This window comes from Alternaria alternata, assembly GCF_001642055.1.
Source record: "Alternaria alternata strain SRC1lrK2f unplaced genomic scaffold CC77scaffold_16, whole genome shotgun sequence".
NCBI lineage: Eukaryota > Fungi > Ascomycota > Dothideomycetes > Pleosporales > Pleosporaceae > Alternaria > Alternaria alternata.
In genome coordinates this window covers 812,615-840,418 of record NW_017306205.1, presented here as the reverse complement: position 1 = coordinate 840,418, position 27,804 = coordinate 812,615, and the positions used below count along the sequence as shown (strand labels likewise).

At 52.3% G+C, this 27,804-nt stretch overlaps 11 protein-coding genes across 11 annotated transcripts; 4 read left to right on the top strand and 7 right to left on the bottom strand.

Moving 5' to 3' along the window:
* Positions 1-465: 465 nt before the first annotated feature.
* CC77DRAFT_232341 (retrograde transporter) lies at positions 466-1,466 on the bottom strand. The gene is made up of 4 exons (XM_018530762.1): positions 1,261-1,466; positions 1,187-1,201; positions 669-1,082; positions 466-587 (listed from the first exon to the last, which is right to left on the bottom strand). The coding sequence occupies exons 1-4, from the start codon at positions 1,315-1,317 to the stop codon at positions 471-473; spliced, it is 603 nt and encodes a 200-aa protein (XP_018383817.1). The 5' UTR covers positions 1,318-1,466; the 3' UTR covers positions 466-470.
* Positions 1,260-3,069, bottom strand: CC77DRAFT_1022609 (prenyltransferase). The gene has a single exon (XM_018525499.1). The coding sequence runs from the start codon at positions 2,849-2,851 to the stop codon at positions 1,616-1,618; it is 1,236 nt and encodes a 411-aa protein (XP_018383816.1). The 5' UTR covers positions 2,852-3,069; the 3' UTR covers positions 1,260-1,615.
* Positions 3,070-3,188: 119 nt separating this feature from the next.
* Positions 3,189-7,507, top strand: CC77DRAFT_1042324 (hypothetical protein). Its single transcript, XM_018527268.1, has 2 exons — positions 3,189-3,650; positions 3,702-7,507. The coding sequence occupies exons 1-2, from the start codon at positions 3,383-3,385 to the stop codon at positions 7,223-7,225; spliced, it is 3,792 nt and encodes a 1,263-aa protein (XP_018383815.1). The 5' UTR covers positions 3,189-3,382; the 3' UTR covers positions 7,226-7,507.
* Positions 7,508-7,656: 149 nt separating this feature from the next.
* CC77DRAFT_940460 (hypothetical protein) lies at positions 7,657-8,572 on the top strand (the record flags this gene model as incomplete). The annotated part of the gene is made up of 2 exons (XM_018534730.1): positions 7,657-7,856; positions 7,906-8,572. 2 exons carry the CDS (start codon positions 7,657-7,659, stop codon positions 8,570-8,572), a joined length of 867 nt encoding a protein of 288 aa, XP_018383814.1.
* A 3,194-nt stretch (positions 8,573-11,766) lies between these two features.
* On the bottom strand, positions 11,767-15,789 carry CC77DRAFT_902120 (kinase-like protein; the record flags this gene model as incomplete). The annotated part of the gene is made up of 1 exon (XM_018533592.1): positions 11,767-15,789. A coding segment is annotated over one exon (4,023 nt), but the record flags the coding sequence as incomplete, so codon positions are not given.
* A 365-nt stretch (positions 15,790-16,154) lies between these two features.
* CC77DRAFT_231703 (hypothetical protein) lies at positions 16,155-16,673 on the bottom strand. Its single transcript, XM_018530758.1, has one exon. The coding sequence runs from the start codon at positions 16,611-16,613 to the stop codon at positions 16,323-16,325; it is 291 nt and encodes a 96-aa protein (XP_018383812.1). The 5' UTR covers positions 16,614-16,673; the 3' UTR covers positions 16,155-16,322.
* A 933-nt stretch (positions 16,674-17,606) lies between these two features.
* CC77DRAFT_1074286 (hypothetical protein) lies at positions 17,607-19,986 on the top strand (the record flags this gene model as incomplete). The annotated part of the gene is made up of 5 exons (XM_018529207.1): positions 17,607-17,846; positions 17,899-18,129; positions 18,191-18,351; positions 18,417-18,563; positions 18,613-19,986. The coding sequence occupies 5 exons, from the start codon at positions 17,607-17,609 to the stop codon at positions 19,775-19,777; spliced, it is 1,944 nt and encodes a 647-aa protein (XP_018383811.1). The 3' UTR covers positions 19,778-19,986.
* Positions 19,987-20,609: 623 nt separating this feature from the next.
* CC77DRAFT_232295 (tyrosine-protein phosphatase SIW14) lies at positions 20,610-22,163 on the bottom strand. Its single transcript, XM_018530761.1, has one exon. It carries the CDS (start codon positions 21,692-21,694, stop codon positions 20,852-20,854), a length of 843 nt encoding a protein of 280 aa, XP_018383810.1. The 5' UTR covers positions 21,695-22,163; the 3' UTR covers positions 20,610-20,851.
* Positions 21,837-22,547, bottom strand: CC77DRAFT_1022600 (hypothetical protein). The gene has a single exon (XM_018525498.1). It carries the CDS (start codon positions 22,540-22,542, stop codon positions 22,216-22,218), a length of 327 nt encoding a protein of 108 aa, XP_018383809.1. The 5' UTR covers positions 22,543-22,547; the 3' UTR covers positions 21,837-22,215.
* Positions 22,548-23,212: 665 nt separating this feature from the next.
* CC77DRAFT_231767 (hypothetical protein) lies at positions 23,213-25,056 on the top strand. Its single transcript, XM_018530759.1, has one exon. It carries the CDS (start codon positions 23,508-23,510, stop codon positions 24,774-24,776), a length of 1,269 nt encoding a protein of 422 aa, XP_018383808.1. The 5' UTR covers positions 23,213-23,507; the 3' UTR covers positions 24,777-25,056.
* Positions 24,838-27,655, bottom strand: CC77DRAFT_231779 (hypothetical protein). Its single transcript, XM_018530760.1, has 4 exons — positions 27,306-27,655; positions 26,592-27,256; positions 25,393-26,527; positions 24,838-25,324 (listed from the first exon to the last, which is right to left on the bottom strand). The coding sequence occupies exons 1-4, from the start codon at positions 27,484-27,486 to the stop codon at positions 24,900-24,902; spliced, it is 2,406 nt and encodes an 801-aa protein (XP_018383807.1). The 5' UTR covers positions 27,487-27,655; the 3' UTR covers positions 24,838-24,899.
* Between the last annotated feature and the right edge of the window lie 149 nt (positions 27,656-27,804).

The window sequence follows — 27,804 nt, the reverse complement described above, 5'->3', positions numbered from 1 at the left end:
AAAAAAAAAAAGCGGAGTAAGAAACGACGACATGATGACATGAGTCTCAGCTGAGCAGAACTGGGTTCGGGTGTTCATCGTCTGCTGCACGCTCTTTGAGGGGCTGTACGTATAAAATAATGAACAAGGAACATGCCTGAACACATTATGCATGCTTGCGAGTGTTTTGATTTATGGGATCTGCGAGACTAAGATGGTGTGTCTAGCCGTAATGGACAATGTGTACAGAACGCGGTTTATCATATAAACATCCTTGGTATAGATGGTGGTACCACAGCGGAATCAAGTCCGAAGCCAACTGAATCAGCTCGATTGCGAAAAGGGAGTTCATGTTCATTGTTCATGTTGTGTAATACTTGCACTCCTCATAGTGAATGCATGCACGCGCATCTATGCTTGTATAACCACTCCGTTTCATGCACTCGTCCGTCCACAAGCCGTCTCCAGCCGCTGTTCGTAATAAGCTTGGTCTATGATGCGCCGCCGCCGTTCTTCCGGAATGACACTTTCTCCACTGCGACATTTTCGTTGCCTTCGGCATCCTTGCGTAGTTGGTACACGTACAGTACGAGAACATCGCCCTGAACCTGATTTTTTGTTAGCCTGATAGCCTAGTGACTCTTGTGCTGTTTGCTGCTCTTTGTGTGACCAGCTGTGGGTAAACTGACATCCATCAATACAAAACTCGGTGTAGGTTCCTCATCCTCAGTCCACCATCCCGTACACATGGCCCCTGTCGCACTTCCTGGATTGACGAAGAACTTGCCCTCCATTTCATACGCCTCGAACTTGTGTGTGCCGCCCCATAGCAAGACATCGACATCCATCTGCCGCGCCGCTATCAGCAGACTGTCGCCATCGCCGGGTGGTATGATGGTGTGGCCATGTGTGAAGCCTATGCGTAGACTGCCGTGCGTGACTACTTTTGACAAGGCGAGATTAGGTGCTTCGACGTCGAAGTCACCCTTCACGATTTGTAGGTCGGGCGCGATGGCGCGCAGGAATTCGTAGGTTTCGCGGTCGGTAATGTTGCCCAGACAAAGGATTTGGCCGATCTTTCCAGGCGCGAGCAGTTTCTTGAACTATAGGGCCGTGTAAGCGCATGCGCGAAGTCTACTAGACAAAAGGTGCGGTTGTAGCAGGTCTTGACGGTGGTTGCGCGTGACAGAGACAGAGCAAAGCGTACCTTTGCCGGTATATCCTATGTAGCCTGTAAGTTTGTGAGGTCTAGCGTCGTGCAGGTTAGGTGTCGAAACATACTGAAGCTCGGTCTGGTATGAAGAGGTCGCCCAGGACCAGCACCAGTCGCGAAGCCATTGCAGCGGCGCGGTTGTATCTTTGTGCGCGCAACACGTGCTACAGGATAGCTCAGTTGTATGCGGAGCAGGACAGAGCGACTCCCAAGGTACGACGGGGATACAGCGGAGACTTACGGGGGTGTTGCGCAAGCTAGAGGTGGGTGTTGGGGAAGCTACCTATGCTGTCACTGGGCGGGCTCCAGTGGCAGAACCACAGCCTTGGCAGGAACGCCCAACAGCGCCACCATGTAGAAATATCACTTTGCTGTCATAGTACATGAGGATATGTACAATATCACCAATATACATGTATAATTTCAAGCAGCAACAGACCTCCAATCGTCTCCACCCTCTTCCACATCGCCGTACCAGCCGAAAAGATGCGCGGCATACTCTCCAGCCAGGCCCAGGCTGATGGCACCGCCAGTGAACCATGCACCATTCACGAACCACCACCAACAGTTCTTGACCTCCTTCAGCTTCACTCGTCGAATCATGGTGCCCAATGTGGCTGCGGCTCCCCCAACAGTTCCGACAAAGAAGACAGGCCCTAACCCTGCCGCGACTCCTGTAGCGGATAGTAAGCCAAGCTGGACAACAGCGAGACCCGACAAGACCACTTTTGTTTCCTTTTCGTGCTTGAGCGCGATGCTCTTGATGCCAGCTTTGGCATCATCCTTTATGTCCATGTGTGCGTAAATCATATCGTACAGAATGGTCCATGCGACGTTACTAGCGTAGAGGCAAGCTGCCGCTGTAAGTGCTGCTTGGTTCGCCAGTAGGTCGACTCCAAGAGCTGGGAAACCCATCATCGCACCCCAGGAGAAGGTGAGTCCGAGAACGAATTGAGGATAGTAGGTTACTCTTTTCGCTAGAGGATAAAGAGTGACCAATACAAGGGACGGTGTCGCGTACCAGAAGCACTCGAAGGGTAGCGACAGGAGGACAGCCAGACCCGTTGTAAGCTGTCCCCCAAGGAAGACAATAGCCTGCTGAGGTGTAATTGCTCGTCTAGCAAGTGGACGTAACCGCGTTCGTTCGACATGTGGATCAAGGTTTCGGTCCCAAAGGTCATTGATAGTACAGCCAGCACCTCTCATAACAAGAGCTCCTGTGAAGAAAAGGGCGGTTGTACTGATGACGGCGGATGGTGCAGCAAGGGGGGTCGCCATAGTTGCAGCGAGGAGTGTGCTGAACATGCAAGGAAAGAAGAGGTAATATGTGCCGACCGGGTTGTGCAACCTCATCAGCTCACCATATGGAACGGCTTTTTGAGGCAGGTAAGATAGGAAGCCAGTAGTGGGTGGCTTGTACTCGGGAAGTGACCTCGACGGTCCATTGTGTTGTGCTACCACCGTCGCCAGTCTTGATTGCAAAGATGCCCGATGTTGTGTAAACGGCTTGACGAGCTGAACAGATTGTGGACGGGAGCCTGCAAGTGATAGATATGTCGACAACTGCCTTTGTCTGTGAGTAGAGTGAAAAGTGGAATGCTTTCTAGCGAACTGCCGACACATAGCCAAGGGCCGCGCTGCATGACGTGGTAACGCCATGTTTGGTGTTTTGCCGGTTAAAAGCGTATGTGGGTTCGTATACAAAGATACGCAAGTCAGTCACTTGTTCCTCGTTTGCTGTAGTATCGTTTGGGATCCCGATTTTTAAGGTGCTACCTTCAGCATGAAGACATGCATGTAAGTGAGAACTTGGGCGCCCAACTAGGAAAGTCAGCCTGGTCACAGCCGGGCGTTCATTTCGATCATCCAGATTGGTGAGAGTGAGTGGGGAAAGTGAAAGTTGCAGCGTTCGCGCTAACTCCCGACAGCACGTGACAGCTTCCGCGCCGCTCAGAACATGGTTCCTCGGTCGCGTCCACATCCCGATAGCTCTCACCATGCCGTCGCCGGATCGATTGCGGCTCACCTTTTGCGGCGACACTCGCTCCCTGGACGATCGCGACCGCACGTGCGAGCTTACTTTCTGCAATACCAGCTGTTTGCAACCACGACGCCGCCGCGGAGGTGTTTCCTGCTCTCGCGACCCCACACCTCATACGCGACTGCGGATGGTAACTGGTGGCGCGCACGATGCCGGCTGCGCGCCCCAGGGCATCCTTCGAGCCGATACCACCAGACTTCGATGTGCGCACCTTTGTGGAGAATGCGGACAATTTCCAATATGTCGACCGCATTTCGTATGAAATGATCGCCAACAACGGCATCGAAGCCTTCGAGAAGCTCGTTTTGCTACACGTCGTCATAGGCGGTAAACCTCTGGTAATCGACGGCTTCGAGGAGGTGCTGGATCCTTGGACTTTTACGCCTTCGTGGCTGCGTGACAACCATGGCGACAAGGGTAAGTGCGCCCCTGCGCAACAATCGACACGCACACCTAACAGATGGATAGTCGAGAATGCGCGAAATCTATCGACCAAGGAGAATATCCCTCTTACCATGAAGCACTACCTCAAGCATATGACGAAGCTCACCGAGCAATTCTTCGACGGCCCAGACGTATACCGCGACAGAGCGAGGCAGCGAATCTATCTTAAAGATATCGACTGCCCTCAAGTATGGCATGATAAGCTGAAAGAGCACATCCCTTCGGGGCTTTTCTACCTCAACGAGAGCACAGGTGAACCTGGTGGTCCCGGTGCCATGGACGAGTTGGGCGGTCGCAAAGGGCGAGGCATTGGGCGGGCTGGAGACCTCATGAGCAGCCTACCACCGGACATGCGCGCCGAGAACCTCATGTGCTACATCGGCCACGAAGGCACCTACACCCCGTCTCACCGAGAGATGTGCGCTTCTCTGGGTCAGAATATCATGGTGAACGCTTCAGGCACTATCAGTGAAGACGGCAAGCAGGAGCGTCCCGGGTCATCTATATGGTTCATGACTGAAAGCAAAGACCGCCATGTGGTTTCCGAGTATTGGCTTTCGGTGCTGGGCCATGACATAGAAGTGGAGAACCACTTCGCACAGCTCATCGCCTGGAAGAAGGCTCCGTTCCAGACTTATGTCGTGGAGCAACGGCCGGGCGACTTCATTCTCATCCCACCACTGGCGCCTCATCAAGTATGGAATCGGGGTACCCGTACTATGAAGATCGCCTGGAATCGCACAACCGTCGAGACCCTAGAACTCGCGCTGAACGAAGCATTGCCCAACTCCCGAGTCGTTTGTAGAGACGAGCAATACAAGAACAAGGCCATTATCTACTACACCCTCTTAAAGTACTCCAGTCTCATCAAGTCTGCCCGCGCACAAGTCGAAGCAGGAGGTGAACAAGCAGTTGCGATCCAATGCTCTGTCAGAATAAAGCAAGTCCAGAAAGACTTCAAGAAGCTCTTCGACCTCTACAAGATTGTACTGCTGTCCGAGATGTTCGTACAAGATTCACGAGAACACCCTGAATTTCTCCCTTACGACAGCAACGTAACTTGCGCGTATTGTAGATGCAACATCTTCAATCGCTTCCTTAGCTGCAAATCGTGCAAGAACCTGTTTAGTTCCGAGATCGAGGAGCCATACGACGTTTGCATGGACTGTTACTGTATGGGTCGAAGCTGTGGATGTCAATCGGGGTACACATGGGTTGAGCAATGGAAGTGGAAGGACCTCGTTCATAAATATGAGGAGTGGCGCGCTCAGATTATTGACATCGATGGCTATGTCCATGAGAAAACTCCGCTTCCGTTACAAGAAGAGCGAAGATATCTCGGCAAGAAGACCTTGGCCCAGGTCTGTCAAGAAGAATTACGAGTTCGGCCGTTTGTGGATATCAAGAACCCGCAGCCTGAGGCCGTATCTGACGACGAGGAACCTGTTGTTGACAAATACGGCAACGTCAAGAAGAGTGCGAACAAGAAATCGAAGCAGTGGCTCTCAAAGCACAAATCCTGCCATTTCTGTCTCCACCGACATCCGAAATGGAAGATGGCATTCTGCTCAAGCTGTGATCTGGCCTATTGCTACGGCACGCTATTCCGAGCGCACGATACAATGCCGGTAAATATCATGGAAGCTTTCAATTGGAAGTGCCCTCATTGTATGAGAGTTTGCAATACAGGTGCTTGCCGACGTGATCCCCGACAACATCCATACGAGCCTAAAGGAACTTTGCTAGGTCACGATACCAAAAAAGTGGCAGATCCACGCTCAGTAGAGTGTCTCGTCGACTTTAGTGTCTCTAACCTGAACTGGCTAAGAGAAGAAGAAGGCATGGTACAGAATGCAATGCAACGACGAATGCAGCAGGCGGAGATAGACAAGATGGCGGATCCTTCCCTCGATGCGAGATTTGTCGAAGACGATGACCAGAACTACACCCGATACGGCATCACGTATTCTCCTATGGAGGATGCTAATGGTGTTCCTGATGAAAACGGTGATGGGGGTGTGAGCGGTGCTCCATACTATCACGATCCCGGCATGGCTGGAGAAATTCCTCGTTTGGGTCAGAAGCGTGGTCGCGAAGAACATGAAGAAGCAGAGAGTAGCCACCGGAAAAAGACCAAGGCAAACAAGCAAAAGAAGAAGAAGAAGGACGATGATGCTTCGCCCTTACAACCAAAGAACGCATCTGGCAAGCAATATCAGAAAGAGGTCCAGAGGAAACTGCTCGAAGACGCTAAACGCGAAGACAGATTCATCTTGGTTGCCGCAAAGATGAAAGGCAAATCAAAAGTGGTGAAGCTGTCTTTGGCTACTGGCCATCTTGACCGGATTCGTCAAAGACTAGTTCCCACGCGCGCACCAACCGTACAAGGTACTCCAGAGGAAGCCGATGCGTCTGGTGACATGCAGTCTATCTTACAATCCGATGTTGTACCGAAGCCTAACGCCCTGAAGAGTGGGGCCGAGAAGGATAAGGACGCGAAGACATATCGTGTTCGTGTAGAAGAGGACGAGGCGTACTCCACACGCAAGCGCAATCCAGAAATTAATGGCTCCGCGAAACCTGGAAGGCCTCGTGGCTCTAAACGTTTCGAAGAGATCACACTCGATTCAGACGAAGAGTTTGGCGGTGATAACGATGAGCCTGAATACACTGGTCGCCCACGTGGTCGCACGTCAAACTGGTTGGCCCGGAGGAATGAATACGAGGACGCCCTGCCCACTGAACTGCCATCCGACTTCAGAGACGGAGCTATAAGGCCCAACCGGGAGAAAGACCGAGAGCGAAGCCGCTTGTACAACGAGCGTCGAAGATCTTCGCCAATAAAATCGAAAGCTGGGATCAGGCCTACGGAGTCATCATCAAAGGACCCAGAGTCAAACAGCACTGGCGATGTGTCTGACCATATTTCTAAGCAAGACGACATTTATGAGGAGGATAACTGTTCCAGCGAAGCGTTCATCCCTTCACAACAAGCCGCTGCCGCTGCCCTGGAAGCTCAGCGTCAAGAGGAGAGGGCAAAGGCTCGTGCTGAAGCTGAAGCTAGGGAAGCCGAAGAGAACTTGCGAGCGAAGATGGCGCTGTTTCCTGAATCAGACGATGACCAGCTGATGGATAACTTCCTCGCTGATCTGTCTGCTGACGATGAGCCGTTGCAAGGAGAGTCGGGACCTGTGGACAAGACACCAGAGCCTGTTCGTACAGGGCCACCCCCATCGACCAATTCCATCTTGAGCAGACTCAACGGAAAGAAAATCAAAATTGTCGGACCAGCCTCTCGAAAGAACGGCAACAGAACAAGCAAGGTCACAACGACAACCCCTTCTGCGCCAGCACCGAAGTCTTCTGGTGTCAATAGGAAGCCTCAGGCTATAGATGTATCAGATACTGAGAGCGAGGATGAGGTTCCGGCAAGCGCACCAGCCCCCAAGAAGCCTCTCGGTAGACCATCAGGCCGCCCTTCGATGATCCCTACACGAGGCTCTAGTTCTGGAAAGCGTGGTCGTGGACGTCCAAGAAAAACAATGTAAATGCAAATTAGCAAGGCGTTTGGTCCTCGTATCTTACGGTGCTATTCATGTTTGCCCATATACCAGTTTTTTTTAGTAGTATTTTTAGCAAGGCGTTGTTGGTGACTCTATGCATTTTCTTGGGGTTGCCGGCTAGGATGGAGATTTCGATGATTCGTTTTTCATGTTTAGAGACGGGACATCAGATTCTAGATCTGAAGTTGAGAATTGTACAGTAGCTGCGGTACGCCATACGGCCTGAAAGCATTTCTCAAGGCATATGAACAATAAGACAAGCATTTCAAAACATCCAAACGTATTGCGCTATGAGTGAACTTGTGATCCGGTTCATCATTATTTCACGTGATCCAGTCTCAGCGTCCCAATCGCGTCGTACTAACTCTGTCCTAGTTCCGCCTCCATCTACAACCAGTTTCAACACATCACCAGCAATGATGCCACTTCACATCAAGAGCATCACTCTTGATGCCTTTAGAGATGTTTTGTCGCGATACCCTGCAATGGTGCCCGAGAAGCTACGCGACCTAGACGCGCAACGCTACGACATCATTCCTGCAGCGGTAGCTGCAATGGAAGAAAGCGAGAAACACTTGACCAAGGACCAAGTTGAAAAAATCGTGGAATGGAAGCTGTACGCATACCAAATTCGTGTGAGAGTGATTACACTAATGATAAGGCAGGAAACACGGAACGTTTCGTCCCGCCTTGTTAGGCCTGGTTCAAAGCAACGAGCCCGAGGCGATTGAGGAGACGACCAAACGGGCCTATGCAGCATTATCGAAGGGCAGATCAGCTCATCCTGACGCCATTCCCGCGCTGAAGATTCTTGTGAAGCTGAGAGGTGTAGGACCAGCAACTGCATCCCTGCTTCTCTCGGTACTTCAACCTGTGGAGATACCATTCTTTTCAGATGAGCTCTTCAGATGGTGCATGTGGGACGAGCAAGTGGTAAACGGAAAGGAAGGGAAGGGTTGGCAAAGGAAGATCAAGTACAATCTCAAAGAATACGAGATGCTGCTCGAGCGCGTGGATGTGCTGAGACTAACACTGCGTAAAGGGCTTGGAAGAAAAGATACTATGGCGGGGGCAACGGATATCGAGAGAGTAGCTTGGGTCTTAGGAAAAGAAGGTGTAGATGTCACACTGCAGGAAGAGGAAAGCAGGGATGCTACAATAGAAGCGGGTGAGAAGGAGAAGGAGCAGGAGCAAGATGACAAGAAGGAAGGAGAGCATGACGATGAGGAAAGAGCAGAGAAATCTGCGGCAAACAAGGGCACCAAGCGCAAGGCGTCTGACGCAAAACAGCCTACTGAAGGTACTCGCAAAAGTACACGGACGAGAAAGTAGTATAACGTCGGTGTACAGCACTCGCTTTCCAATGGAGCAGGTCTGCAGGCCAATGTTCCAAACCTCATCACTGCAGTATATCTTGGAATCGAATAAGAATCGCGCGCACTGCGGACCATTGTTTCCATCTCAACGTTCTGCTGTTAGTGTACGTATGCCAAATTTCCCTTACTATCGTCACCTGTTCTCAACAATTTTTCGCTAACGCATCATACCGATGCCGCTTACTATCGGTCTTCATCCTTCTCTAACCGTCACTAGGATATTTCTACACACGCCCGACTCTGCAACTCGATTCCGGTCACTGCATCTCACACCGTTCACTTAGCTCTCATTCAGCCTTGTAACTTCACTATTCACTTTCAAAGCACGTCCCTGTCTACTGCAACCGTGATGCGCTGTTCTGATCGGTGTGATACCCGTATGTCATGCATGAGAAAGATCGGCGCCGTAACATCGAACACAATGAGAAGGGAGAAGACAAGCGACTTGGAATTTGCATCAACGGGAGTTCCGCCTAGCGAATCAAGAAACAGATGTCATCGTTTGATGTGACGTAAGAAGGAGCTCCTAACACGGCCTAGCAATTAGGAGGATCTCGTATGCTGGACATGACAATGGAGGGGTGTAGAATTGTGTTAGGTTTACGTGAGACGTTATGTTTGTTGACATGTGACGTGAGATAGCAAAGTATGTCATGCATTAAGAGGGTTTCTGCCACGCGAGGAATTGCGGGGAAGAAGAGTCTTCGGCAGAAGGGGCAAGGATTTGCAGTAAAGTTGAGAGATTGTGATGTGATGTGATGAGATTAGACGGTGACGTGAGTCTACCTTAATGCCTTAGTAGAGTCGGAGTTCGGAGCGTACCGAACATACGTTACTGGGTTGAGTCGGCAAAGCAATCACGCTATGGAATTCGGAGGTTGCTGACTTGAATGCCATGCAGTGAATGCAGAACTATAGTTGATGACACTTGGGCACGATATGCTGAAGATCGTGGGCTCTTTTTCCTGATGAAGGAAGACCTTTCGTGGCGCTGGACTGCAGCGGCTACAGAAAATCCTAATTCACGCTTACATTTAGGACTGCGTGTATGTCATTTATGTGCGAGACGTCCATCAAACAAGCACCCTAGGAGTAAAGCTCATAGTGGTTCAGTTATGGTAATATGAAGTTGTAACACCTATCATACCGATGGAACCCTATTCCTCATATCCAAACCGACCTGTATCCATCGTCAGCCTCAGATAGGACAGCCCCCGCCCGTGATTTGTGATCCACGTCTTCTCACTTACCTAGGTAGTTCCATTGTTTTCGCATATTTACCTGCTGCTCACCTCACCTAGCATTTCTTAAATTGACCGCTCTGCACTTATCTCGAGATACAGAAATCTATGTACGTCAACGTGTCTCTCATCCACACCTTTCCCGACAAAGGGTCAATCTCGGATCCGGCAACCGAAGCGAGTAGGAAACAAGGGAGACAACTCCGAACCCAACCCCTTGGTATGGGTGGAGGATGCGATTGTGTGTGTATGTGACGGATTGCACTTCGACCTGTGCCTACCAATACACTAGGAAGTGGTCCTGCTGGTCGCTCTATGGTGTATGCACAGCATATCAAAGACGATATCGAACACCAACCTCTAGAATACTCATTTCTGAAGCCTATCCACCAGACACTCTAAGTCCCGTGAATACATTATTGCGCGCCATCCATGAGCGATACTGCACTGCACTGCACTGCACCTCACCTCGCTTACCACGGACTCCAAGTTCCATGCAATCAACAAGACTAGCTAGTGCGACCCTGCACGTCAATATAGTCTTAATCCCAATCGAGCCCCCTTCCGTCCCCAGCATCCTCCGCGTTAGCCACGAAAGAAAGCCCGTTGCTGCCCCAGTCACATCGCATTTGCTCGTTTCCCTCTCAGCTTACTTTCCCATGCTGCCAGTCGCGGAAAATCGCATATCGCTAACAACATCTGCATGTGAATCTTTTGCTAGCTTTGTCATGATCGGTGAGAAGTCTGCAGGTCGCTTCTTCCAGAAAACTCCGCATGCTGGAGTAACACCGATAGCTGCATACTGTACAATTGCGAAAAGAAAAGCTTGGAGTAATTATGCGGGTAAGAAGGACCCCGATCCATACACGTGCATGCATGCAGGTTCGTGATCGGCGATCTGTTTTCTTAACGATATCTCAAGTTCGGTAAAGTTTTGGTGTGGGAATTTGATGACCATTCCGGCGTCTGAGCACAATAATAGACTACCGGTAAGGCGGCTGTCGTAAGCCATGTTTCTGTATTACCAACTCTGTACCAATCTGGTGGGATTTTTGTTGGGAGATGAAGCACATGCAGACATTCAAAGAGGGAGCGATGTCGGAAATTGACCTTTTACTATGACCCTTACTGGGGTTGCCGGAACCACAGACGTGCTTTGTCAATATGGTGGAGATGCGATGCATGGCAACCGAGGTGTGGAGAAAGCGGACATCACTAAACAAGGCGAAGATCATCCTCACATTAGTCAAGTTCAACAAGACCAGGCATTATGCCTGTTGATGCATTATACTACACGGCCTGATGAAACAGCCAAACATGCTATCAAAGACAATTCGAGAAGAAGCGAAGAGTAGTAGGTAGTAGCCTATAGCACAGCAATCCAAACCACTCCATCTATCATGCGAGAGAATGCTGCCAGTTCCTATTGCAGATGCGCCGCCACTTCCAAGAAGGCCAAAGCCCCTTGTTGCGCGCGTCGCCTCAGAAGGTTATGTTCATCAACGATCATCAACAAGTCGTCCTTCATCCTCAACCAGGGAAAAAAAAAAGGCCCAAGCCACACTAAGATACGCGACAATAGATACAGAATGGTAACAGTAGATGGAGAGAAGAGAAAGTAATAAACGCCGTCTTTTGATAACGTTCGCCGATGCATGCAACCGAGATCCAAGCTGTGTGAGAACGCCCTGCGCCTGCCCTTCGCAGCAGTGGTAAAGTCATGTTGTTGCTTTGTAATTCGTATATGTACACACGCGTGAAACGGGAATCCAGTATATGTGTATTCGTACAGTGGTAGATCTTGGGTATCGTGTAATTGATGACGGAGATGACAGTAAAGTTGTCAGTGTACGGTATGTAGGTGTTGTTATTGTGATTCGGCTGTCCGGTCGTCGTGCGCTGGCTCTAGCTCGGGTGGAGGAACCTTCTTGACTGTCCCGTTGCTCCCACTCCGAGTCGATCGACGGCGGCTGTTAATTCCTGCGTGAAAGTTGGCGCGAGCTAGTTCTCCATTGGATACTGAATTGCTCCGATGTGACGAAGGCGCGGCTGGCGTCTTCTTCTTAGCAAAGCTCATGACCAACTCGTCTTCACTGTCCTCGTCTTCTTCTTCGCTCTCGATAGCGTGATCGCCGTCGTAGCCATCAGCGTCGTCGATAGAGGCTTCGAATCGACTGCCAGAAACAGGGGAGATCCAGGAATGTTCATCAAACGATCCGCATGCACCTTGATTAGGGGAACCAGCCGACGCAACCGATGGAATTGATGGGTTCGACTCAGACTGAGACATGGCGGAGAATTGGTCTTCGGAGGAAGAAAGAGCCAAGCCGCGGCTTGATCCACCGAGAGGACTATTCTCGGAGGACTGATCGTTTCGGTGCCAGCCTTCTTGATCGTTTTGCTGACGGAAGGCTATCTCGTCATCTGGACTTGGAGGACAGGCAGTCTGGGCGAGAGAAGAAGGAGGTCGTTGTGTAATAGAACTGGACCTCTCACGAGCTGCTGATTGTTCTACCCCAAGTCTACGACGATACTCATCCTTGGCACGGTCAAATCGGTCCTCTGACCTTTCTCTTGCAATCAAACTAGGGCTGGTAGGCCTGGAAGGTCTTTGGTCAAGCAATTGCGATGATCGCCTGGATTCGGGCGCCATAGCAAGAGTGGGACCAGCCTCGAGGTTATTAGCAGTTGCCCAATTTCTGTGGAGGCGTGACGACAGTGACGACAACGAAGATTGCCGCGACGAGGGATCAAGACGTCCAAAAGATAGAGCGTCCGAATGACTAGGCGATGAGCTTCGAGCAATGGGAGATAGGTCTTTTAGGGCGTCCGGTTGATTGACCTGACCAGAAGCACATGTGGTGCTGATTGCCAGGCTTGGGACGCCATGAGCATCGTCGTCTGCGCCAACAAGCCTGTCGATTGACCTCGCGCGGCTATGCTCTTTTGGGGGCTTCAATTTGTCTTTGCTCCTCATGCTGTTGACGACACGCCGAGGCAACCCTCCGAAGAGACCGCCTAACTGTGAGCCACCAGGTGTGTCTAGGGCCGTGGGAGTACCTGGTAGAGCTGGAGGGAAACCAGGGGACGCCGATCGACCTGGGTGGTGCAGGTCTGCTTGGCGGATAGTGCTTATCGAAGACAGGGCGCGGTCTTGCATCTGAGGTCGCTGCAGGCCTTCGAGGTTCTGCGCGGGCGATGCAGTACGGGAGTTGGGGCTATCGAAGTATTTTGACCGTTCTCTTGCTTCCGGACTTGCTGTAACACTATGAGAGAGCGGGTGCTCTGCTTCACGCGAGCGAGTCAAAATCTCTAAGATAGCGCCAGGTGCTAGGCTGCCACGTCGACCTTCGTACGGGCGAGCATCTTGACTGATAGTACTGCTCGAAGAGTTCGCGCTGATGCTTGGAGGAGCGTCCTGGTTGGTGGCTGAGCTCTGTGCGCGCCGTCTTGAACCTGAACTGCGGGTTGTGAAACCTTTGACAAACTCAGATGTCTTCTTAGCAGCGGAGCGGAGGCGGTCAACGAAGCCAATTGGGACAACAGCCTCTTCAACATCTTCCTTGGAAATCTGAATCCTTCTTCCATCGTAAGACTTGCTGGGGTCCGTCTCTTCAGCCCACGAGACGTGGTTAGGAATACCAGACAGTAGCCATGGGTGGCGCTTGATCTCTGGTATAGTTATGCGTCGTCTTGCATCCTTGATCAGCAGTCGTCGGAGTAGATCGCGTAGGTTTTCGTCGACCTCTTCGTACTCGAGGTCATGCGGTGCCCGCTTGCTACTCATCATCGGCTGACTGTTACGTCCGTGTGAGTTGGGCCGCGAGTTTGATTGCTCAGCAACAGGCTTCAACCGGTACCTGGGGATATAGGGTTCGTCTTCGCTAATGACTTTCATCAAAGTGAAGGTGTTGGTGTCGTGAAAAGGCACGCGACCATAGATAAGGCAGTATAGCGTGACGCCGAGGGCCCAGATGTCGATTCCGCCATCAATGAGGGGGGTCTCGGCGTCGATCTCTGTACGACATAACTCAGGGGCGTAGAAGGCTGGAGTGCCTACCGTCTTCGCTAGTTCAATGGCTTCGTCAACTTCTTGGTAGTCAGACTCGGAATGCTCGCCGTTACTTTCATCTGTCTTTTGCCGTCCCAGATAGGATACACCAAAATCGGATATCTTGATACGATGCTCCCTGGTAACAAGAAGGTTGGCGGGCTTAATGTCACGATGAATGACGTTCTGATAGTGCAGGTATTCTATGCCTAGCACAGTATCTTTGAAGGCTTCCCAGGCAGCGTGTATGGTCATCAAGGGGACGTAGTTGAAGTGTTCAGGGATTTCTTCACCAGGGTCAGTCACACGAGACGAGGAGCTGCCAGCAACGCTTGGTACGCGACCTCTGCTAAGCTCCGTGTCGTATGGCCCGTACATGGTTCCCTCAAGCCCATCAGCCCAGGAGTTGTTCACAGGCTCAGGCGATCGGAAAGCGGTCTCCATGTGGTCATCGTGGTGGCTCACAGGGTCTGGTCGCTCGCGGAAATGGACACGATTGAGTGGACGATCGTCTTCACGGTAAGATGCTACCGAGCTACGCCCGTTCTCAGAATACTCGTCTTCCGAGTCGGTTGCAAATTCCAGGCTCCATGGCTGGTTAGAGGAGCCGTCTTTCCGACGAAGGTGTGCCTCCCTAGCCATGCGACGTTGCTGCCGAGCAAGCTTCTGGTGGGCGATACGGATGATGCGTTCATCTTCTAGTGTTGCACTGTCGTTGTCGAAAATGCCTTCGGACTCACGCTTGAAGCGACGCCATTCGACAAGACAGATCTCCCTAGCGCCCTCGGTCCTCCACTTGACCTCGCCCAGCTCAACGTGCTCAAGTACGATGTAGACCTTCTTCTTAGCTGGGTCGTCAATGACCTCGAGCAAGCTGACAATATTGGGGTGACGAGCCTTTTTGAGAATGGCTATCTCGCGCTTGATCTTGTCTTCGTGGCTGTTGTTCTTGCCGAGGCGTCGACGCTTGGAGTAGCGGTCGACAATCTTGATGGCGACGTATCGGCCGTGGACCAGGTCCTTGCCCAGCTTGACCTTACCGTGGACGCCCCGGCCGAGCTCGTCGATAATCTCGTACTGGTTCACAATCTTGCGTCCGGAAACGGGGTCGGCCTGGACATCGGCAATGTGGGTCTCCTTGGGCGCTTGTCTGTGGGTATGGTGGAGCCAGGGCGTGGAATAGGTGCCATCGTCGGGCTGATCGGGCTCCTGGGAGGGGCGGCGGTTGGTAGGGTTGAAGAGGCCGGGGCTGCTCACGGGAGAATTGCCAACAGTGCGTGGAGCCGACTCCATGATGTCCCTGTAGTGCTCGTGGGAGAGACCGAAGGCGGCCAGGCTGGACAGCGAGTTTGCGGCCGAGTGCGAGGGGTGGGAGCTGCGGGAGCGGATGATGGGCGGGACATAGGGCTGGGGGTACTGCTGCAGGTGAAGAGCGGCATAGGACTGGTTGGGGTAGACTGGCCCATCGCGCTGGCGTGGAGGGAGGGCGTGAGGGTGGGTGTGGGTGTGAGGGTAGGCGTAGGGGTGGATGGGGTCTACCGAGTTGGCTCGTACAGTCGCGTTGCTGGCCGTGGATGCACTCGAGAGGTCTCGCATAAAGGCAGGGCGGTCGGGGTGCGGAGTCGACGAGTGAGGGGCCTCGTTGACGGTGGTGAGGGAGGCCTGTGAAGCATGTGCGCTGGTGCTGGGCGAGGGGTTGGTCGAGGCGGGCGAGTCGCGGGGAAGGGGCGACGAGTAGACTCGGAGGGGTTGTGGAGAGAAGTAGGAGGGCTCCGGGTCGAGGGTGTGAATCTGCGACAAGAGACTGGCGTTGAGGGCGTCTGGCACCGAAGGCACCTCGGAGCGGGGCGTGCAGTCGTTCTCGTCGTCGAGGGGGAGCGTGGCCGCGCCGTCTGCAGGGCCTTGACTCGGCTTGGGCTCCTCGCCATGGTGCACTTGGTGCTCTTCTCTTTGGTCTGCAGCTGCCTCTGGTGCTGCGGCGTCTGGGGCCCGGTGGCAGGCAGGTGACGCTGGCGACGATTGCGCCTGCTCGTCGCGCCGGTCCCCTTCGGCTGTCACGTCTGCATTGGGGTCGACCATGGCAACCACACAGCTCAGGACGTGTCAGCTCAGCAGCGGCGTGCAAACATGCCAGCCCTTCTACGGTTTGTCGAGGCGCAGTGCGTGGGCGGATAGTCTCATATCGCGGCGGGCTAGACGGCGGCGGCGGTGTCACAGCGAGGACAATGGCGGCCGTGTGGACTGGGCTGAGGTTCACGGTCGGCGGCGATGGGCGTGGCAGGGCAGGTTGTGATGGTAGCAGTGGGCCGGGTGGTGGGCTCAACGGCTCGATATGGATTTGGTTGAGAGACACGATCGGCTCACTTGCGCTTTTCCCTAAGCGGCGATGATAGTCGTGAGTATTTCGGGGCCCATTAGATGACGCTCTGAAGCGGGAGAGACACGCCGGGGCTGGCAGCAAAAGGTGGGGACGCTATTCTATCGCGCAGAGCATAGGCGAAGACGCAGGTGGAGGCCGTCAAACGTACCCACGGCGCGCTCACAGACGAGATGGCGACGGCGACCAGAGGCCACAATGCGCCCGGTGGACCGATTTCTTGTTGAGCAGGCCAGCTGCGATATGGCCATCTTTTTGTCTTGGGACAGCTGCCTCTGGACGGCAACCGACTAAGATATGCAGGTGACAAGAACGGGTATGGCTGCATACATTAGTGCCTCCTGGCGAGCTCGAGCCCTTGCCCTCAACAACAGGTGGCGTTCGACTGCGTGAGGGGTGTGGTTCGTTTGTTCAACCAAACTCCCTCTGCTCAGCACCATGTGCCTGTATCCCAGCTGTGGCCGCGCAGGGGCTGCCTCTGCCGCCTCCGCTTCGGTCGGCATACGCATTACATGATGAAGCGCGATAAGCACCCTGGCCAAACCATCATAGCACGTCGTCTCTTAACGGACCCTCTCTAGCACACAAGCCTTTCCCCAGATTTACCCTCGTTGATGCTCGGGTACTCGACCTTTTTTGCTTCTTCGTTCCCGTGCATACTCAACATGCTACGTCAAATCTCACGCTATCTCTGCGTCACTGCCCGTTGTTGTTGGGCCGGCACACGCACACACGCACACATACACTGCCACAGCCATCGTGCGACGACGACTGCAACAATCACCTCCATCTTACCCTCTCTGAATTGTGTCCAGTATCCAACCCTTCAAGGCCGTATGCACTAGGTCGCATTCTGCAAGCGGCTGCTGTTGACCACAGCGAGTACCTCTAGTATACCTAGGTACTTTTTCCTTTGCAAACTCCCCCCTCTGATGCCACGACACCCGCTCCAGACCGCCTGCAGACACGGGCAAATTATCAATAATCAACTATCGTGAGATTCGCGGCCCCGTATGTGCACAGTCGCACGGCGGCGCATGCTGCAAAGGGCCAGCACAGATGAAGCCGAGTCTAGGCGCAGCCCGTCTCCTCAGCAATCATCGTGAAAGTCCTAATACGGTAAGGCACGCAGCATCAATTTTCTGCACCTTGACACGCTTGAGCACGGATGCATGACAAACCGTGACTGCTTGTGCATCGCGCCAAGGAGCTAGACCACCGGCTTCGCATCCTCACCTCTGCTGCGAATCTCATCTCACTCTGCTCGCCAACCATTGCCCCAGCCTTCCGCTTGTGCTCGTTGTTTCTTCCCTATTATCCAATGCCGACCCGCACCAACGCTGCGAGGGACACGAATCCGAGCGGGACTGGTGCTCCACCACGAGCGCAGTCCAACAGCTATCGTGACTCGACGCTAGGCATCTTCGCATTGCTGCTTGCTTTCCGCATCGTGAACGCACTAACCCTGCGCACCTTCTTCCAGCCCGACGAGTTCTTCCAGTCGCTCGAGCCTGCATGGCAGCTGGCTTTTGGCCCCGCCACCCATGCCTGGATCACCTGGGTAATTTTGCCTTCAAGTGCTCCATCATCACCAGTTAGCTCACCGTGGGCAGGAGTGGAGATCCCAATTGAGGTCGTCCCTGCATCCAGCGCTATTCGCAGCCGTCTATCGAGTCGCGGCACATGTTGCTGACCTCTGCGGCTTGCGCTTGCCTGCTAAAGCCGAACTACTCCTAGCTGCCCCGAAAGTTACCCAAGCCGTCTTTGCAGCCTTGCTTGATTGCTACACTTGGAAACTTGCGGAAAAGGTTTACGGTCGTGGCAGTCGCACCGCTCTCACTACTGTACGCGACACCCGTAATCATGATGCAGCATTCTCTGATATTTGATCCTCCCTACTTCTAGCTTGCATTGTCTGTTTGCAGCCCATGGCAATGGTTCTGCGCGACACGGACACTATCTAATTGTCTTGAGACTACCATCACTTCGGTTGCTATCTATTATTGGCCTTGGCGGGGTGATTGTAAAACGCATATTGCACACCAGAACCTCGGCTCTCTCTCAGAGTAAGTCATGAAATCAAAACACCCTTTGCCTGCTCCGCCACCACTTTAGGCTCATGCTCCTGCAGGTTGCGCCTGTCACTACTTCTGGCAGCGCTTGCGTGTATTCTCCGGCCAACCAATGCTCTCATCTGGTTATCCATATCTATCCCAACCCTGTGGCAAGCCTCACAGCGGCCGCGCTATGTGTTGGCCCGTGAAATCCTGATTTGCGGGTAAGCTCTTGCTCTCCTTGCATCCGCTGCACGTTTCTCGTTCCCATAGTGCAAAGATCCATTGTCGGGTCTGTCTTTTCTGCATCCCCGGAGGTCACCAGACCTTTCCAACTGACGACGCTAGCTCCGCCGTACTGGTATGCTCAGTCGCGACCGATCGGCTCTATTACAGGGTCTGGACTCTTCCGCCGCTTAGATTTCTCTATTTCAACATCGCCCAGTCGTTAGCCGTCTTCTACGGGAGGAACCGCGGCGACTACTATTTCACCGAGGGTTTGCCGTTGCTCCTCACGACATCGTTGCCTTTTGCCGTGATCGGCTTATGGCAGTCGCTGCAGGGCCCAGAGCCAGAGCCATTTGGCTCAGCCAAAAGTGACAGACCGGATAACACAACAGCTTCAAGTCAAGATGCTACAGGCGGTCGGATACTTGCCCGTCTATCATGGACGGTGACTGCCATGACTGTGACATTGAGTTTGATATCGCACAAAGAAGTTCGCTTTCTTTACCCGATCTTACCCTTCCTCCACATCATCTCCGCCAGGCCACTCAGCAGGTTTCTCCCTCCCCATGCCGCACTGTCGCACAAAGCAGTTATTCTGTTTCTTCTAGCTTCAAATGTCCTACTTGCTAGCTATGCATCTCAGGTCCATCAGCGGGGGGTCATTGACGTACTCGCCTACCTCCGTCATAAACACGAAACACGTAACAGCCTGTTGAATACTCGTAGCAGTACCGGGAGCAACAGTCCTGCCGTGTCCAATACGACAGTCGGCTTTCTCATGCCCTGCCACTCCACACCATGGCGCTCCCACCTCGTCTACCCTGAAATCTCCGCATGGGCTTTGACCTGCGAACCGCCCATCAACATTCCCCTCTCCGAGCGCTCGACCTATCTCGATGAGGCGGATGAATTCTACATCAAGCCTGGTCCGGTGGCCTGGCTCCGTGGTAATATGGAAGATGTACAGACGATTAAGGCGAGTGGAAGTAGATCCGGCCAGCATTGGACGCGCCAGGATCCAAAATTTAAGCGCAAGTATCGGCGTCAGTGGCCGCAAAACCTTGTTTTCTTTGAGCAGCTCGAAGCAACCCTGGAGGAGTATCTTGAGGGAACTAGGTATCAGGAGTGTTGGAGGGGGTTCAATAGCCACTTCCACGATGATTCGAGGAGGACTGGTGATGTGGTCGTTTGGTGTTTGGATGGCGTGTGAGGTCTATCGTGAATCAATACTACATAGCAGCTGTCCAAGCATACGTCCAGCAGTTGATTGGATGATTTAATCTCACATAATCGCTCTTTTGTATACACCATCGAGCCGAAAGCCTACACTCCTTGTGATACATTTTCAGAGACACTATCAGCCGATACTAGTAGCATTTGACGACACCCACGTAACCTCTTTCTCACGTCACAGTTATGCCACAGACCTATTCCGCAAGATAACAGAACAAAGACACAGTACCCATCTTCTCAGTTGCTTAGAACAATGCCATCGTCATCACTCCTAGCGTCCACACCATGACCTCATTAGCCTCGCATATTCACAAACTGCAGTTGTACCCTTGATCCCAGGATACCGGATCCTCGTATCTGACAGGTCATCGTCAGGTCCATAGGCCTAGAATCCCATGATCTTCAGGGTCAGTTTAGGATCTGTAGTTTCGGGAATTTTAGAAAAAAAAAGGTTTGTGGGGAAGAAGAAAGATATTGGTGCTAAGGTGGGGACCCGAGCACCCTTGACGACGTTACGAGCAAAAGAAAGACCAATGGGCATACCACTTTCAACGGTACCGAGATAATTGTGGCAGAGAGAGAAAGAAAAAGAAAATATAGTGGGCATAAGAGATTTGGTGGTAGCGAGATAGGTTTCAGGGAAAGCCTAGATAGACGAGTCGACTGAAGCTTTCGCTTCGAGGCTTCACAGCTAAGATGTATTACTTCATATGGAACATAGGAAATAGCCACTCTTTTGCCTCTGACGGTTTCTCGCCTCTTCCGGGATCAACACTGACACATTTAGTCCCAAAACAAAAACCAACGAAAAGACCATCCGGATGCAGACCAAAGAAACAGATCCCGCTTGGAGATATAGACAATTTTCTGGTCCTCCAATCAACAGCATTTTGAATTCAAACGCCACGATCCTGTACCCAATGCCCACTGGTCCTAGTATGCCTTCCGAGCCTAGAACGCCGCGCTGAAACCTCAACATTTGCCAATGTGATCCGACATACCCAAAGACCTTTTTGGAACGCCTGAGAATGCAATGTGACCAAGGAAAGTATCAAGCGAGAGCGACAGCTTTTGCGCTAGCGCTTGATGTGACCGAAGCTGGTGGTGTGGGTGGTGCAACATCGATTGCAGGCGCAACCCAGCCCTCCTGGCGGGCTATCCACATGACCAAGTTAAGGTCAAAATTTTCGAAGAAGACTTCATCAAGGAAGCGAGCCTTGACACCAGCGTAGGTGTGGTACTCTTCGCGAACAGTCTCTGGGTCAACTCCAAGAATCCTTCGAAAGCAGGCAATGGTGCATCCTGTGCGGTGCTTGCCCTTGTTACAGTGGACGAGGATCGGATGGTTGGTGCGATCCATGATCAGGCGCAGAGCTCGTGACATTTCGCACGATTCAACGCGAACTTCGCCCTTGTTGGCCTTGATATGGGCGTGGAAGTGCTGTATACCAGCCTCCTTCATGAAGCCCTGATACTCTGATGAGAGTGGCTCTGGGACCAGAGTCAGAATTGTTTTGATTCCAACATCTTTGAGGAATCCGTAGTTCTTCTCCTCGGGGTAGCTGCTGCGGTATATGCAACCTGGAAGAACGGCACCGTAGTTGGAGGGAGGAATTAGAGACTGCAGCCGATCGGGTACCGAACGAATGGAAACGGCGGGTGTGAGAGTACCATGAGACTCTGCTGTGCAGGTCACAGAGCACTCGTGGTTTTGAGGATCCACGATAACCTTCAAGTCCTCGTGCTTGGTCTCGCCAGCATGTTGGATAAGCCCATCACTCGCAGTGAGCCCAAGAGAGGCGACAAATTCCCTGATCCTTTCGAATAATACGCTTTCCTGAGCGTTTTGGTCGTGGCTGGTAGACGTCGCGGAGTCTCGGTTTGGTACAGACATGTTGGAAGCGCTGCAGAGCTTCGAGTCGGAGTGTGTGAGGATAGTATTAAGGGTATTAAAGGTATATGCTCAAGCCCTGCCTGTGTTGTGCCTGGACAAGTTTTGGTCGAACTTTCACAGTGTCGGTCGCAGTAGCTGGATATGCTCGGTAGTAGGTGCGAGTGTCCTGGATGTGAAGTCGTTCGAAGACAGGAGACACGGGGGCAGAAGCCGACGCGGGCAGCCTTTTTCACTGTTAGATTTGATCACGCGCGGTAACTGGCTCGCTTTTGAGGTTCGCTTTTGAGGCTCGCTTTTGAGGGGTGCTCGGTAGGCAATCGCGCTGTGAACCACGGATGGAGTGGTCGTGTGCGCAGCGGCGAATGGAAGGGCACGCTTTGGAATTGTCGGGGCTGTTCACGGGGCGAGGGTGACAAAAGGTGCAGCGCGAATGGAAGAGCAGGAACGTACCTCGCTGTTACCGGCTGGTTACAGGACACATGTTGGGAGCGTCTTGCGGTGATGCGAAGAGGCGGCGAGGTTCATTGTGGTTCAAAGGTAGGGGTGTGTACTGTGGGTGAGGTGGTGTGGGCAGTGTTCGGATATTTGTGTGGTGACAAGTCGGGGCGGTAGCGAAGGAACGGCAGCCGTAGTTCGCGGGGGGTGAGAAGTAGTGTGATTATAACAAAGGCTGGTGTTGTGGACAGTGGAAGAAATCGGGTCGTCCTAGCGCGCCTTTCACGGTTCGAGTAAGATGCGTCGGAATAAATCCGCTTGCCTGGTCGACGAATCTCAGGGTCCGCCAAGCTCCGTACGTCACTTGCCGCACCTCTCCAACGGTACTTTTTGCATGCAGGAACGCAGAGCATATAACTCATCCATGTGAATTTGTCGCCTGCGTGATAGCAACCCTCTCCAGCGACCAGCAAACAGGACGCGAACCCCGCACTTGTCTTGCCATGCCTTGCCAAATGACGGCAAGCACAAAGCAAGCGCCAGTAGCACCTGGGCCTGCTTCGCTTCTGCTCCAAGGCGACCGCCCCACCACCGTCTGTCGCATGGTTCGGACTTGGACGGCGCGTCTCAACACCGTCTCGCCCCCGAGCCTCAGCGACAGGTTTGATGCCCTCCTAACCCCGTCGGCTCCGTCATCGCTCCACTCGTACGATATGGAGCCGTGGGTCTGGTTTCTTGGTAGAACCAAGAAATCTTCTCAAGAACTCCACGGAACAACCGGCACATAAGAGACGTGAATAATACAGTAGGCGCGTCAGAGCATTGCTGTACACGGCAAAGGCCAGTTGGCGAGGCTTAGCAGGCTACTCGCCCACAAAGCAGGCCGACTACTCATATACAACCATCTCATAATTTGCCTTAGCTCAGCTTCCGTGCCACAATCATGCTGATAGTCACTACCGCCACTTCCGACTTCTCCTGCTATTTCCTTCAGGTGCTTTGCCATCGCCATTGTTCGCATCCACATAACCTCAGAGTCTGAAGCTCAAGGGGATATGCCGGAAAAGCATCGAGAACCTTTTCCCACGATTGCATGGGATCTCGTGCGGACAAACATCCTCTCAGACATCGATCGCGCATCGGTGCCTTAGGCTGCAGCTTCCTTCTTTCACACTTCTCCAAGTCGAATTTTGCATCTCACCACTTTCACGTGAAAACCCATGCGATGATCCGCTAACCATAAAGGGCTAGTCATCTCTTCCCCAGAGTCCATGTGTCAGACCGTCGAACCTCGGTCACTCCACCAAACACGGTAAGCATCGTAACATTTCTAGATCCTCATTACAACTCATTGTTTCTTGCTCTGAATTTCAACAATATGGAGCCACTGCGATCAACCTCGCGCTCACGTCGCTCCTATCCGAACCTCCACAATCTCTCCATAGCCCCTCTCAGCGCCAAATACCCTCTCGATGCATCCGTACCGCCTTCACCCGACGAACCAGGGACGCGCACCCCTCGAACATCATACATCGCGCAAAAGTCAGCGCCGGCAACACCGGGTGTATTAAGTCTTAGTCAGAGCCGCAGCAGTTCGCGGCAGCGTCCCAAGAAAGCATATGCGTACGAGAGTTATTTCGTCAATCCCCATTCCGAGGTTCGCGAAGTCGGAGACATACCAAAAGCAAAGAGTACAAGCGTTCTGCATCTGGGTGTCAGTTTTGCAGACGATGTACTAGGTGTAGATACTGGGAAGAAGAGACATCATACACGGAAAGGCACAGCACCCTTGCCCTTACACTCTCCTCTCGTGAAGCACCATACCAGAGAGTCAAACGAAGAGTGGCTGCACCGCGCTGGCTTAGCAATCGCTGGCGAGACAAGGGATAGCAAGGGTCAGGGTTGGCTTGTGAGACGAGAAAGCTCTACCAGTCTGGTTGGACAGAGTGACCAATACGAACAACATGCTTCACACGACGATCGCCGTATGGCTCTACTCTCTGGCGAACACCTTGGTGACTCGGATTTCCCCACCTTCTTCTCGCCACGCATGTCTAGAGTAGGAAGTCGCGTAGGCTCTCGCGTACCCAGCGCACGGCAGAGTCGACGAGGTAGTAGAGCAGGTAGTCGAGTCGATCTAATCATGTCGGCGGGATCGAAACCGCAATCGGGAAGAGCCAGCTTCGAGATCTCAGAGCTAGATGAGCGCTTTATTGAGCCTGATTTCATCGAAGCAGATGAGGAGAGCGACGGCGATGAAGAAGAAGTCGCTCGTCTGGCGCGCGAACGCGGGTTTGGGCTTGGAAGTTGGATGGATCGTCTCATTGGTTGGACATTGTTTTCGGTTGAAGAAGATAGAGAAGGCTCCGACGACGAGGACGTGGAAGAGGATAGAAGCTTGCGACTGGATAACCTCACCACAGAGGAGCTGAAACTACGTCGCGAAGTCGAATCCAAGCGACGCAAGCTCGAACGAGAAGCGATCATCGCTGCGTCAGCTCTGCGTGGACAAGGCGATGCGACCACTACGGATACAGATAGCAGACCAACCACTGGGGAATCTCAACGTACTGCGGCTAATGAAGAGGTCGGCGGTTGGCAAGATGCTGCATGGCTACTAAGCGTTGCTTCTAAAGCTTTGTTCTGATTACGATCACTTAGACAATCCATGATTATAATCGCACTACAGAAAACTGTGAGTGCTCGAGAGAAGGAATTCTTTCCGCCGACATTTGTTCACAGCGCATCAAGCTCGTCCGTCCAATTTGTCCTACCCAACCTTCAGACCGTTATCCACCGCCTCTTGCCCGTCTGACATACTCGGTGGTCTATCCTCCATCTTCGTACCCCAATCACTCTCCGTATCCCCCAGCACGAGCTCCAACGTCCAACCCTGTGTGAAGAACTCATGTCCAATCCAATTCTTTGTATACACCATGCCATTCAACTTAGCGCTCTGAATGTAGATGTTCTTGTACTCTTTGTCGAAATTGGTGTTATGTATAGTAGCAGTGGCGTTTGTAAGCTTATTGGTAATGGATATGGAAGGGAAGAAGGGAGGAATAATAAAGTAGACATTTTGGCCTGGGTTTGGGAAGAGACCAAGCATGCTGAAGAGCGTGAAGGATGCCATGCTACCGGAATCGTCGTTGCCTGGAAGTCCGGCGGGTGTGGCGTTGAATCGTGATGGGATGTCTGTGCTTCAGGTTAGTGGCCATAGACCATCTCACATGACTTTGTCTCTTCCTTTAGGGAAGACTTACAGTAATGCGCTCTCTCGGCACTGAGCGCCGGCCTCCCTGCAAAGTGCGATAGGTATACGGTGAGAAAAACTGGTTCATTTCCAATATCCGCTAGACCACTCGTGTGGAAGTAGTCTAGTCTGCGCTGGAATGTCTCATCGCCACCGAGTAACTCGATAACTCCCCTGATATCGTGAGGTACGAAAAACATGTACTCCCATACACTGCTTTCAAATGTCTCGGAAGGGTTGGACGTCAGCGAACAGAAGTCCGTCAAAGGACTACAGGCAATAGGGTCTTGGTAGCCCCAGGTTCCGTTTAGATTCTTCGGTTGAAAAAAGCCCGTAAAGCCCGTATCGACACCATTGATGGAAGAGGTTTGATCAGCCTTGAAAAGGTTTCGCCAGTTTGTCGCACGAGAGAAATACTTTGCTGTCGTATTCTTACCAAGACCTTTTGCCAGGGCGGCGAGGTTATAGTCGTTGTAAGCATACTCCAGTGATCGAGATATACTCCTCGAGTTTGTGCCAAAGCCGTAAGGGTCGAAGTCAGATACTGGGATGTAGTTCAAGTTTTTCCAACTAGTTAGGCCACCACGACCCTCTTTACTCCACTCCAAAGGCTCGTTCTCCGCGTCGTTGACGATAGCTTCGTAGGCGAGTTCCCAGTCTATACCGGTTATGTTTTTAACGTAGGCATCAACTAAAACATTGTCGGCGTTCGAACCGCCCTGTGTCCAACCTTTGCAGGTGCTCATCATGCAGTCTGGTAACCAGCCGCGGTATTTGTATGTATCAAGAAGACTTCGTATCAAACCAGACATGAGCAATGGTTCCAAGACGCTGAGAAAAGGTAGTTGCACGCGCCACATATCCCAAAGACAGTAGAAACTATCAAAATATGGTTCGTTGCTTTGCCAGTGTGGGTTCTCGCCAGTGTAGTTCTGAGGTGAAATCATGGTACGGTAGACCGCACTCCAAAAACTGGTCTGTATGTTGTCTTCCATGTCGCCAGTTTCGATGACTATTGGAGTGAGTTTCTCACGCCATACGTTCTGGGCCGATGTGACGAGTGTATCGAAGTCTGCATCGGGCCTTGGAATTTCGCTCTCAGCACTCTGGCAAGCCTGGTCAGTGCTAATGAAACTCAATCCCATCTAAGTTGTCAACCAAAAAAGTCAGTGTATGTTTCACGTGTAGTTCATACAGAAGAGACTTTACCCGCGCAAGTAGTGGTCCAGAAAGTGGGCCATTGAAGCGTATGAAGCCACCAGCTTGAACATAGAAATTGTTGAACCCACGCGTAACATGCAGCTCTTTTGGTTGTTCACCAGCCCTATCGTTGACCCATACTCCAGAGTCTTTGACGGACCCTCCAGATATATCCAGGCAAAAGTAGGCCATATAAGAACCTGCCCCGAAGCTTGGCAGAAAAGTGGCATTGCCTTTCATTCTGCCCACCTTCTGGCCTCCGTCCGCCTCTATAGTGATGGAAGCATTCTGGCGACTCGCCCATAAATCTGTCAGATCAAGCATTACAAGCGGATCGTAACTTTCTTTTCGAATAGATGCTGCTGAGAAATTAAAGCGAAAGAGCGCAGCGTGTTCAGAGACGGTCATATCAGCGCGTATCCCGTTTTCCAGTGTTACCCCAAAGTAGCCTGGACGTGCTTCGACTGATTCGTTTCGATAATGAGTTGCGCGTGCTGCGATTGAGAACTCGCATGTGTTGATATCAGTGCCTGAGCAGACTTGAGGAAAGATAGGGAAGTTGCCTAAGCTTGGATTTCCTCCGGTTCCAGAATCATGCAAAGCCGAGAAGCCAGTGATGTTGCTACCATCGGTGGAGAACCCTCCAGTATTCTCGCCATCTACATCTGCAACGGCTTTGTTTGTTTTAGCATTGGATGGTGGTATTTGTCTCGTGCTGCTAACCTTTTGCCATGCTGTAAGGTAGTGTTGCACCTGCGAAGACATTTCCGCCATCCCTACTGCCGATCAACGGATCGATCCATCGCAGGGCATCCAAGCCTTGGATTTGCTTCGCATGTGTTCCTGTCTTTGACAGTGTTACAAGATATGTGAAAGTCCGGATACAAAGAATCAAGGTTTTCATGTTGAAGCTTGGTGCTCGCGGCCGCCTATACACTTGTGCTGGAGCAGAAGAGCGTGTATCTTGGTGGGCAATTTCAACCTCGATGCCCTTTGAACAGGTCAACGGTACGTGTGGTCGCTCCTACGGTTTGGAAGTTGAACGGATGGGGTACACAGTGAACGAAGGTTGCGACGCGTGCTGGCACTGACTTTGTTAAGTGTCTGACGAGTATCGTCATAGTAAGGTTTACTTGTACTAGGAGGTTGATGGTTCCTTCCTGTCTGAGCGGGGTGTATTGCGGGGTAGAGAAACCGGCTGTCCGGTATTGTAACCTCAGAC

Coding starts and splice junctions, on each gene's coding strand:
- CC77DRAFT_231779 (XM_018530760.1), bottom strand. CDS start 27,486: ATGAAAACCTTGATTCTTTGTATCCGGACTTTCACATATCTTGTAACA. Junction 26,528..26,591: donor CTGGACCACTACTTGCGCGG/GTAAAGTCTCTT, acceptor TTGACAACTTAG/ATGGGATTGAGTTTCATTAG. Junction 25,325..25,392: donor TGCCGAGAGAGCGCATTACT/GTAAGTCTTCCC, acceptor CCTGAAGCACAG/ACATCCCATCACGATTCAAC.
- CC77DRAFT_1022609 (XM_018525499.1), bottom strand. CDS start 2,851: ATGGCGTTACCACGTCATGCAGCGCGGCCCTTGGCTATGTGTCGGCAG.
- CC77DRAFT_231767 (XM_018530759.1), top strand. CDS start 23,508: ATGGAGCCACTGCGATCAACCTCGCGCTCACGTCGCTCCTATCCGAAC.
- CC77DRAFT_232295 (XM_018530761.1), bottom strand. CDS start 21,694: ATGTCTGTACCAAACCGAGACTCCGCGACGTCTACCAGCCACGACCAA.
- CC77DRAFT_231703 (XM_018530758.1), bottom strand. CDS start 16,613: ATGCAGCCATACCCGTTCTTGTCACCTGCATATCTTAGTCGGTTGCCG.
- CC77DRAFT_232341 (XM_018530762.1), bottom strand. CDS start 1,317: ATGGCTTCGCGACTGGTGCTGGTCCTGGGCGACCTCTTCATACCAGAC. Junction 588..668: donor CGAGTTTTGTATTGATGGAT/GTCAGTTTACCC, acceptor ACAAAAAATCAG/GTTCAGGGCGATGTTCTCGT.
- CC77DRAFT_1042324 (XM_018527268.1), top strand. CDS start 3,383: ATGCCGGCTGCGCGCCCCAGGGCATCCTTCGAGCCGATACCACCAGAC. Junction 3,651..3,701: donor TGACAACCATGGCGACAAGG/GTAAGTGCGCCC, acceptor ACAGATGGATAG/TCGAGAATGCGCGAAATCTA.
- CC77DRAFT_1022600 (XM_018525498.1), bottom strand. CDS start 22,542: ATGCTCTGCGTTCCTGCATGCAAAAAGTACCGTTGGAGAGGTGCGGCA.